The following is a 10,270-nucleotide window of genomic DNA, read 5'->3' as shown; positions in this document are numbered from 1 at the left end:
CGCGAGGAACCGCGGAGGGGAAGGAGGAGGGAGGGGACCGGAAGACCGGAGAGGAGCTGAAGCGGGCGGAGCCAGGCCGAGGCGAGCTGAGGTGAGCCGAGACTGGCTGAGCTGAGGCTATGGAGACCAGGTAGTGGAGGTCCGGCCCCCTCCGCGGGCAGAATCGAGGCTGTGCGGGGATGTCCGGCTACACTCGCCGCACGGGGCTCACCCCGCTGTCCCGAGCCCGGAGCCTTGTCATCCAGCACGGTGAGACCTAGCGACCGATCCTGGCACAGCCGCCCTCCCGCCCCACCTCCTGACTGGCATAGCTGCTCTGCCTTAGGCGCTCGAGCTGGAAGGAAGGCTGCTCCCTTAGACATCTCCTAGGCAATCCGCTCAGAGTACCGAAGTGGAAATTGAGGTCCAAGATTGGCCCAGATGGGGGACGCGCCTCCTCCAAGGAGGCTTGCTTAGACTTCTTCCGCCTCCAGGGAGCCTTCCAGGCTCTTAGCACCAAGCCTGATCTAACTCTATCCTCTGATTATCTGTATGAGAAGTTCACCCAGGAGGAGGGGAAGGGGGGGAGAGAGGGAGTCACTTAAATTGCAAATTATTTTAGACACCCAATGTTCGTGGCTGCCTGTTTTATAGAGAAGGAAACAACTGGTAAGGGGAACTAGGCTGGCCAGATTTGGGACCCTTCTTAAAGACATTTCTCTGAACTCCTATGATTTCCCTTCGTCCCTTAATTTTGCAGCTGAGTCTTGAATCACAGTCACCCAGCCCGAAAGACTCAATCATTGTACAGATGGGGAAAGGAAGCCCAGAAGAGGCAAAGGTCTTGCCCAGATTGTTATTAGTTGGAGCTTCTCCAGGGAGCCCCTTCTCTGAAGCTATAATGTAGCCCCCCCAAGGGCATTGCATTTGGTTGTGCTCAGCCTGGTACCCTTTATGGTCCATACTGTGCCATAAAATCACCCACTAAAAGAAAAATCTAGATTCTAGACCCAGCTCCTCTCACTGATAGGATGGGAAAAGACAGGAGCACGTAAGTAGTTGGTGACAGAACTATGTTAAACTCAATAGTTTCCCAGTCCAGCGTTATCTTTTTATCCCCATCACATTTGTGTATTGGAATCTTTCAGATGGGAGTATTCAAATGTTCAAACTGAATTGTGTCTTATATTGTAGTCATTTGAGTTCCTTTTGTGTGCCATATGCTTCCCGTAGCTTAAGAAGGGATAGAACACTTAAATGGCCCATTTGGCTTCTCTGGTGTTGCTTTATGACATCTTTTGTAATTATTTAATCTTTTATGTATACCATATGATTGTATAGATTGTAAGTACTTCCAGGACTGCAGCTATGACTTGTTGCTCAAATATTTACCTTAGGAGAGGCTACTCTGGGAAAGATGCTGCCTCTGTTGTCAAGGAACATAAAATCTAAAAGCATTTATTGCCCCTATTATTTACATAGCATTAATCCTGAAGCACTTGCTGACCTGTTACATTCTTTACCTTTTTACTTGGACATGTCTTATTCCCCCAACTAAACCCTTGGGACTGTGTCTTTTCCTTATTTATCCTCTTGAGCACCTAGTACTGCACTATGTACATAGTACATATGAAGTAAAAAGCTAAGAAGAAAAATTAATGAGATTCAGAACATTAAACACACTCTATACTTTCTCATATGTATGTGTGAATGGGATTCATGTCAAGGAGAGATTGTTATAAGGTGGTGAGGTCTGGGATGGGTAAAGGGAGATTAGAGTTGAGCCTTGAAATATAGGTAGGATTAGGCCCAGATAAGGGGGAGGAGAAAGGCATGGGCAAAGGTATGGAGGTGGGAACACACAAAGCAGGTGGAGATAGTGAATAAATGAGTCTTCAGCAGAGTTTGGGGAGGGGGAGGATACCCTAGGTTGAGAGTGGGATGGAGCTGGACTCTTAACTAACAATAAGAGTTGAAAATGAGATCTTGGATCTTGGGGTAGAAGGAAACTGAGGGATGAGAAAAGCAAGAAGATTGGAGATATGTGGCAACTGATAAAAATGCGTGAAAGGGCTAGAAGGAAGGTCTGAAAAGGCAGCATGGCTTAGGAGGTTCTGGATAGTGCAGTTAACTATATATGGGAGGCTGAAAGAAGTAAAGAAGTAGAAAAGTAAAGCAAGTCATAGAGTATGTATGGAAACTTGAGACAGTTGCCAAGTAAAGTCCTCTGAGGTAAAGGAAAAAGAATGAGAGAATTTAAAATGGACTTAACATGTAGAGGTGTCATGTTGCTAGTAAGTGTTAAGTTTCTTGTGTCTTAATGGCACCTCAGTTCACTTTAGTTCAGCCCTTATTTTCTTAAAATCAGTTATTCTGGGTCAGTGTGGGGCTTGGTGTTCCTAAATCTGGATTAGATGATATTGCTTATAAGAAAAACTAGAAGGAAAGTTCCCTTCTAATAAATCTGAATCACTTTTAAGCATTTATGAAATATGCTTTTCTTATTTTAGATGATAATCTTGAAGATCTGGATGAGGCAAATCCATTTTCCTTTAAAGAATTTTTGAAAACCAAGAACCTTGGCCTGTCCAAAGAGGAGACAACTAATACTAGAATTTACACTAAGGTAACTTAAAGGAATTTGCAGTTAAGTTCAATAAGGGGAGAAAAAAATCTCAATGAATTTTTGCTACTGCTTTACATTTTCCCTTAGTGTTAATCATGGAAGAGTTTGGTATCAGTGTTGTCATAAAATCAAATCATATAACTTATTTTAGATGGATAAGTTTTACAGTGATGCCACATGCAGATGATTTATCCTTACAGTGTTCCATCTATCTTCTCAGCTTACCTCTTTTAAATGGTAGTGTTTTGTTATAATTCTGAAATCAAAAACACACTGAACATAAGACTATAAAAAATTACTAAACTGGTATTATTAACCTAGACTAATAAAGAAACTCTTCAGTGTAACTTTTGACTTTCTTCTTCTTTAGGAATCTACAAGACATACATTAGGACTAGAAAATAATTCCCCAACTTCTAAAACTGTAGGGTATGGTTTAGACTATGAGGAACCTTTTTTCCAAGATCCAACTGGTGCTGGAGATTTGTTGGATGAAGACGAAGATGATGACTGGAGTGGGACTTATCGGCCATCTGCCCTGGAACAAACTCATGCTTCCAGAGTTGCTACTAGTGGGTCACCACGGAGTACATATATTTCCTTTTTTTCCAACACATCTGAACTGTCAGGCATCGAGTCTCTTGCTCCATGGACCTTAAATGATAGTGACTCATGTGTTTCTCCTAAATCTCAAGTGAATAACACAAACAAAGAATTTGCTGCTCATGGAGAATACTTGGGAGATAGGCATTTTCGGTCGCTGCAGATAAGCTATGAAGCAGTAAGTGTGGATGGAATGTTCTTCACCTACCTTGGGAAGTTTCTCATGGAAAAAAACTAGTGATCTTGCTTTTCTAATGGCCTCTATGCCTTTGGAGCAAAGGACACAATCAGTCCTAATGTGCTACTGCAGCTTGTGTTAGTTATTTTGGCATTGCTCACAGATATGAATGCAGCTGCTTTAAACAGTACTGTGTAATGAATGCAAGTACAGGAGATGTGAGTACAATAGAACACTTGTGTCATTGCTAGATAAAACATCTTAGAAATCTAAACATCTTTATCCATTGTCTTAGATTTCTTTACCTTTACAAATAAGAAATTTTATGACTAATTATATGCAGGCTATTTACCAGTTTAGAATCTTGAATTTCTAATTTTAATTTTCTTTTTCTGCAGCTTAAAGAAGAAAACTCTAAGCTAAGAAGAAAAATTAATGAGATTCAGAACTTCTCTGAATCTCAGACAGAAATGTATGTACACTTATATCCAGAAATATGAGTTTCATTTCTCTTTCCAAAGGATTGATTTATGTAAATAGAGGGTAACAGCTTTGCTGTTATATTCCACATTCTAAGAGATGACATATGATAAATCTCCTTTCTGTTTAAGATTTCCTGTGGAATTCTTCATCCAATTTTTTGTTGAGTTATATACTAGAGCTACTATATGAGTTGCAGCATGGCAGAGAGGATAAAGTGCTAACCTTAGGGTTAAGAATGTAGGAGTTCTCATCCTACCTTTGCCGTTACCTGGGTGACCTTTCAGAGCCTCAGTTTCCTCTTCTGATGGCCAAATGAGAATGTATAAAGTGTGTTACAAACTTTAAAAGCTGTACATACATGTCAGCTGTTATTTGAAATGAACGTTTCACTCCTTAAATAATAAAATTGAAAAGACAAACTGACCAAACAAGAGGCATTATGCAGAGTGGAGAGACAATGGATTTGGACTCGAGTGATTTCGGGGTCATTAAGTTAGAGCTGGAAGGTACTTTAGAAGGCATCTAGTCTTTTTTAAAATGTATATTTTTATTTATTTCTAGTTTTCAACATTCACTTCTATAAGATTTTGAGTTCTAAATTTTCTCCCCTTCTTTGCCTCCCCAAGAAGGCATGCAATCTGATATAGGTTTACATATACAGTCATATTAAACATATTTCCACATTAGTCAGAAGGCATCTAGTCTTAACGTCCTCTTTTTACAGATGAGGAAATTGAGGCCCCAAGAGGTTACATGACTTGCCCAAGGTTATATAGGAGGTAAGTGGCAGAGCCAAGAATTGAACTCAAGTCCTTTGACTAGATATAATTTATCTTTTTCAAATCCTGTCTTGGGTACAGTGTCATGCTGAGCAAGGCCCTTAAGCTCTCTGAGCCTCAGTTTTCTCATCTGTAAAATAGGGATCACAAAGTTGGTATGAGAAGCTATGAGATAATGTATGTAAAGAGATTTGAACTCTTAAAATAGTAATCAGCTACCTTTAAAAAAAGTTAACTGAAAGATGCTAACAAGTTATTTGTGACCCAAGCAGTAGTTATGTTACAACTGTTCCCTATTATGTTAAATCCTCTTTGAAAAACAGTTTAGGTTTATTGAGCAACCTACTTTGAAGGAACCATGGTCATTAAAATAACCTGTCTTTTTCCTTGTCCCAATAAGGGTAAAAACACTTGAGCGGAAATTGGAAGCAAAAATGATAAAAGAAGAAAGCGACTATCATGATCTTGAATCGGTGGTGCAACAAGTGGAACAGAATCTTGAATTGATGACTGTAAAAATTTTTAATTTTCTTTGAATTTGTGGGAGACTATAAGGTGTATGTGTATGTCAGGAAAATTCCTTTGGAGAATGAATTATTATCTGTTGGCTAGAAGGTGGATCTAGCATCATCTCAGTATTTTGTGCTTTTTGTTGAGCAGTAATATAGCTAGTGTTGTAAGTATCCCTAGGCAAATCACTTTACATCATAATGCTCCAGACAGTCGTTTATAGTGGTTAAGTTGCTGAGGGGGTGTCTTATCTGGCCTGGTTGTGGATGTTTCCTTACTAGAAGTTCCCTATACCCATGAAATTAGAGATTTAGTCACTGCAAAAAGTGCCAGGTACTCCTGGGGTTTTTTTGTTCACTTGACTCACAATATCTATGTAAAATAGGGTTAAAAATAAGATCTTATAAAGCTGACTTTTGGGGAAAGAGATAGGAGAGCTGCTTTTGACCTTCCAAAATGGCTATGGAATACAAAAGAGTTGGCTTATTCTGTGTAAGCTCAGCAGGGCAGGAGTAGGATCAATTGGTAAAAATTTAAAAATTTCAGCTTGATAAAAGTTAGGATTTTCTAACAATCCAAGCTATTGTAGAATGGAATGGTAAGGAAATGAATATCCTGTCATTCGGAAGTTTTTAGACAGTGATAAATACCTATTTGGAATGTTGTAAAAATTACTCCTACTGTAGACAGGCAGTTTAGAAAGGAGTTCTAAGGTCCCTTCTAAGTTAATAATTAGAAAATTTTATGGTCTAACCAGATTTTAAGTGTGTAAACTTGTTTTGGTGGGTTTCTTGGGTAAAATATCAATTTCACTTAACTTTACTATTTTAGTTTGAAAATTAGTAAACTTGCTGTTGGGATTTACCTGCAACATACATTATTTTAATGCTTAAGTACTTCTGTTGTGGTAGATGCTAATGACAATTGAATGTGATTCAATTCAACAAGTATTTTTTAAGCATCAAGATTCTGGATAACATAAAAGACAAGGCCTTTGCTTTCAAAGACCTATAATACCTTTCTTTGAGAGTTGAGATTATCTCTCAGGCAACTTATTTCCTGGATAAAAAGCTTTCAAATTGAACTTTTTCAAAATTAGATTAAGAATATTCATGCAGGTCATCTGGTAACCAGTTGTAAAATAGCAGGTCTCCATTTCCTTAAAGATATAGCTAACTGTGTGGGTATTTAAGGAGAAACCATATTAAATTATCAGGAAACTTCACCAAATTCGCATGACTAGCATTATCACATCTTTTCATATTAACAACATCTACTCTTCCTTCTCACTCACTCTTCACATCCAATCGTTGGTCAAGTCTTATTGATTTTATCTCCACAGTGTATTTTCCATATACCCCTTCTCTCCAGTCACATAGCCACCATTCTAGTTCAGGCCTTCATCATTTTCTTGTTTGTGCTATTAAAATAGTGTCCTAATTGGTCTGCCTGCCTCTATCCTCTCCCTTTCTCAATCTGTCCTTTATATAGTTGCCAAAGTGCTATTCCTAAAGTACAAGTTTGACCATAACATTTTTCCTGCTTAAGAAGCTCCAGGGCCCCGCTTTTGCCTCATGGTAAAATACAGACTTTTCCATTTGACTTTTAAAGCCCCTCACAATCTCGCTCTAGCCTATATATTTTGAGATTGATTGTATATTCCTGTCCTTTACACTCTCAGCATTCCAGCCAAATTAGCCTGCTTGCTAATCCTCAGATATGACATTCTATCTCCCCTCTTTGTGCCTTTGCACAGGCTCTGTCCTCTATACCTGGGCTTCCCTCCTCCATCTCTATCTCCATCTCTAGAAAGCCCTGATTTCATTCAAAGCCTAGCTTAAATGCCACACCTAGGAGCTTAACCTCCCCTAGTTGCTAATGATTCCTCCTGGAAATTGCTGTGTATATATTTTATATTTAACTTTTTAATGTGAATCTTACTTCCCTCAGTAGAATGTTAAGTTCCTTGGGTGTGGAGAACATGTTGTTTTTATATTGGTATCTTCAGCATTTGGCAGTATAGTAGGCACTTAATAAATGCTTGTTGGATGAATAAATTAATAACCATATGTTTTAAATGTAAATTAATAACCATATGTTTTAAATGGCTTTCAGAATTTACTGTTGTAATGTCAGTGGTTTTCTTATAACAGAAGCGGGCAATGAAAGCAGAAAACCAAGTTACAAAACTGAAGCAGGAAATAAATATGCTCCAGGTAAAATACATTTGTATTTTCTCCCTGAAGGTATATCATGTGTCACTACAATATGCTACAAATCAGTGCAAGAAAGGAAACATGGAAGTGGACCTTTAATAATATTTCCTCCTTCCTTTTTTCCTCAGTTGGACTAAGTTCAAAGGAATTGGGGATAAGTCCTAGAATTTAAGATTCCATAACTATGAAGGATTCATTTTTACTTCAGCAAATTCACTTCTACCAACACTTACAAAGCACCTAATATGTATAAGATACTGTGCTAGATAGGGAAGAGAATACAAATAATAACACTAATACTCTCACATTTGTACAGCAATTTACAGATTACTTTCATATACATCCTCATTTGGTTCTTTTATCAGCCCTATGAGGTTAATAGAGCAGGTATAATCATTCCCATTTTGCAGAGGAGGAAACAGATCTGGAGAGGTTCAAATCAATGACATATAAAGTCCCTACTCTGGGCAAATAACTTGCTAACTGTCACACAGATAGTAAGTGGCAGGTGGGATTAACTTATATCTTCTGAACCTAAGTTCAGTGCTCTTGTCATTATATCGTACTGCTTTAAAGATGACTAAGGTAGTCCCTGCCCACAAAAAACTTAAAAAAATTAGTAGAGGTAATAAGATATGTACACAGGTAGAATGTGGATGTGCCTAAGAGTTCAAATGGGAAAAAGATCACTCAAAGTGAGAATGCGAGAATTGGGGACCTAATTTTAGCTTCTCATATTAGCTACATATACATGTGGAAAATATTTTTAACATATAGATTTGATTGGATAGGTGGCAGACATTGAGCCTAATGACTCTGGCCAAGAAAAAAACGTAAGCTGTTCCACATATCTCACGAGCCAAGCTAGTTATGACAATGGAACAATAAAGTAACAAGTTTATGAACTAGCTGTCAGCTAGCAAAATTGCATAACTACTCTGAATGACAAAGTCTGGATCGCTCTATTTTGAGGTTTCTAATGAGAAAGATACCATAGGCCTGCTGTTTTGCCCAGTATTTTACTTTGTATCATATGTCTTAATTGTCCTAACTAATCTTAATTAAACCCTATCATATTTCTTCTAAAGGCTCAGCTTACTAATTATAAGAGAGACAATGAAGCCCTGCGATCCGGTCAGTGTGCCGATTTGACAGTAGTTAAACAAAACACAGATGTTGCCTTGCAAAATCTCCGAGTGGTCATGAACAATGCACATAGTTCGATAAAGTAAGTTTTCTATATGGTATATGGAACATTGCTGCAATGGTGGGGACGTTCAGTTTTTTTAAAAAAAAGTCTTCCTAGGACAGCTGATATGGTGAGCAAGCTTAATGGGAATAAGAAATATACTGCTCTTCCTATGTCACCTCTGATGTACTCAAAGATAGATAAAATGGAATTGGTGATTTTTTTTAGTCATAGGAAAATAGGAATAGTATAATTGTCATCTTTTGAGGGAGCTCATTAATCCATCTTGTTAGTTTTTTAAAAAACATGAGCTAATCTAAATTTTTTCTATTTTATTTGATCTTTTTCTTGGATTCTAGAATTCTCTGCCTTGCTTTTAATGTCTTTCTTATTACAGTTGGGCACTGTAAATGACATACATGGATTAACTTTGCAAATATTTATTGCATGCCTACTATGTACAGGGCTCTGCCAGGGTGGAAGAAGTAAAGATGAATGAGATTTGCCCCAAGGAGCTTACAATCAAATAAGGAGAGAAAATTGTACATTTTACATCTTTTTATGTTTTTGTTCTAGGCAGTTGCTTTCTGGAGCTGAAACATTGAATCTTGTTGCTGAAATCCTTAAATCCATAGACAGAATTTCCGAAATTAAAGAAGAGCCTTGACAAACTGCTGAAATGTCTTTTAGCTTAAAGTTCTACTTAAATGCTGAAATCACTTTTTGCTTTGCTTGGGGAATACAATTGTGTCTTTAAATATACAGTCATCTTGCTCAGTACTCATCATGAAATACAGATTTCATGACCTAAAACAGGGTTATTAGCCTTAAAACTCAATTGGGTGGCAATTGTTGGACTTGAGGTGGGTCTACAGTTTATATTAACTCTTTTAAGTGAACTGTCATATTTCACAAATACTGATAAACAAAGAGTCTCTTACCAACAGTTGAGAAAGGGGAATATTAATCTGTTTCTAGGGAATTTTCTAAACATGAAAATGAGTTCTGGAATAAGTATTACTTTTTACTGTCTGTTATAGTATTTCCTGGATATTAATTTTTAATGCAAGATGAGCCTAACTTGAGTGTCTTTTGTTAACACTCCTTTAAAGAAAAAAAAAACAATAAAAATCATAACACAAAATGTACATAATAGAGACTACTGAATTTTGCCTAGGGTATCTGTGCCTCTTAAATATCTCCCAATGTTTCTAAAAACTTGAGGGTTCACACTTGTGCCTTCAAAAAATATAATTTAAAAACATAGTTATATACATATATGCAGGCTATAAGTACCAGTTACCAATTAAAGTGCTACAAGTAGTAACAGACCTGCTAAGCACCAATGTGCTGCTCTTCTAAGTTTGCTGCAGGAATTGTTCAGTTAATATTCCATAATGTTGAACTCTAAGTGTACTCTTTTACCAGGTTTCTTAATATTTAAATACCAACTCTTCTGCTGTGGTGTATTGCTAAACTTTTTAAATGACATTTTATACAACAAAATTTAGGATGCAAGGGTTTTAAGACCTTTCCAGGTTGGCATGGGAACATTCTATCCTGCGCCTTTCCACAACTTTTCTATGATGTGGATAAGGGCACTAAAATTCTACAGGTCTTTTGCTGTTTGATGTGAATTTTTTTTAAATAAATTGTAGTTTTTTTCCACCTGTATAACGTGACAGCTTTGATATTTGCTAAATTACG

At 37.5% G+C, this 10,270-nt stretch overlaps 1 protein-coding gene across 1 annotated transcript; it reads left to right on the top strand.

The window, feature by feature from the left end:
- Positions 1 to 17: 17 nt before the first annotated feature.
- ENTR1 (endosome associated trafficking regulator 1) lies at positions 18 to 10,237 on the top strand. Its single transcript, XM_027869505.1, has 8 exons — positions 18 to 249; positions 2,490 to 2,605; positions 2,976 to 3,386; positions 3,785 to 3,858; positions 5,049 to 5,160; positions 7,312 to 7,374; positions 8,463 to 8,602; positions 9,140 to 10,237. Exons 1-8 carry the CDS (start codon positions 180 to 182, stop codon positions 9,228 to 9,230), a joined length of 1,077 nt encoding a protein of 358 aa, XP_027725306.1. The 5' UTR covers positions 18 to 179; the 3' UTR covers positions 9,231 to 10,237.
- Positions 10,238 to 10,270: the final 33 nt, after the last annotated feature.

This window comes from Vombatus ursinus, unplaced genomic scaffold (assembly GCF_900497805.2).
Source record: "Vombatus ursinus unplaced genomic scaffold, bare-nosed wombat genome assembly UNPS02014793.1, whole genome shotgun sequence".
Taxonomy (NCBI): domain Eukaryota; kingdom Metazoa; phylum Chordata; class Mammalia; order Diprotodontia; family Vombatidae; genus Vombatus; species Vombatus ursinus.
The sequence above is the reverse complement of the archived record's forward strand: the minus strand, read 5'-3'. Positions and strand labels throughout refer to the sequence as shown.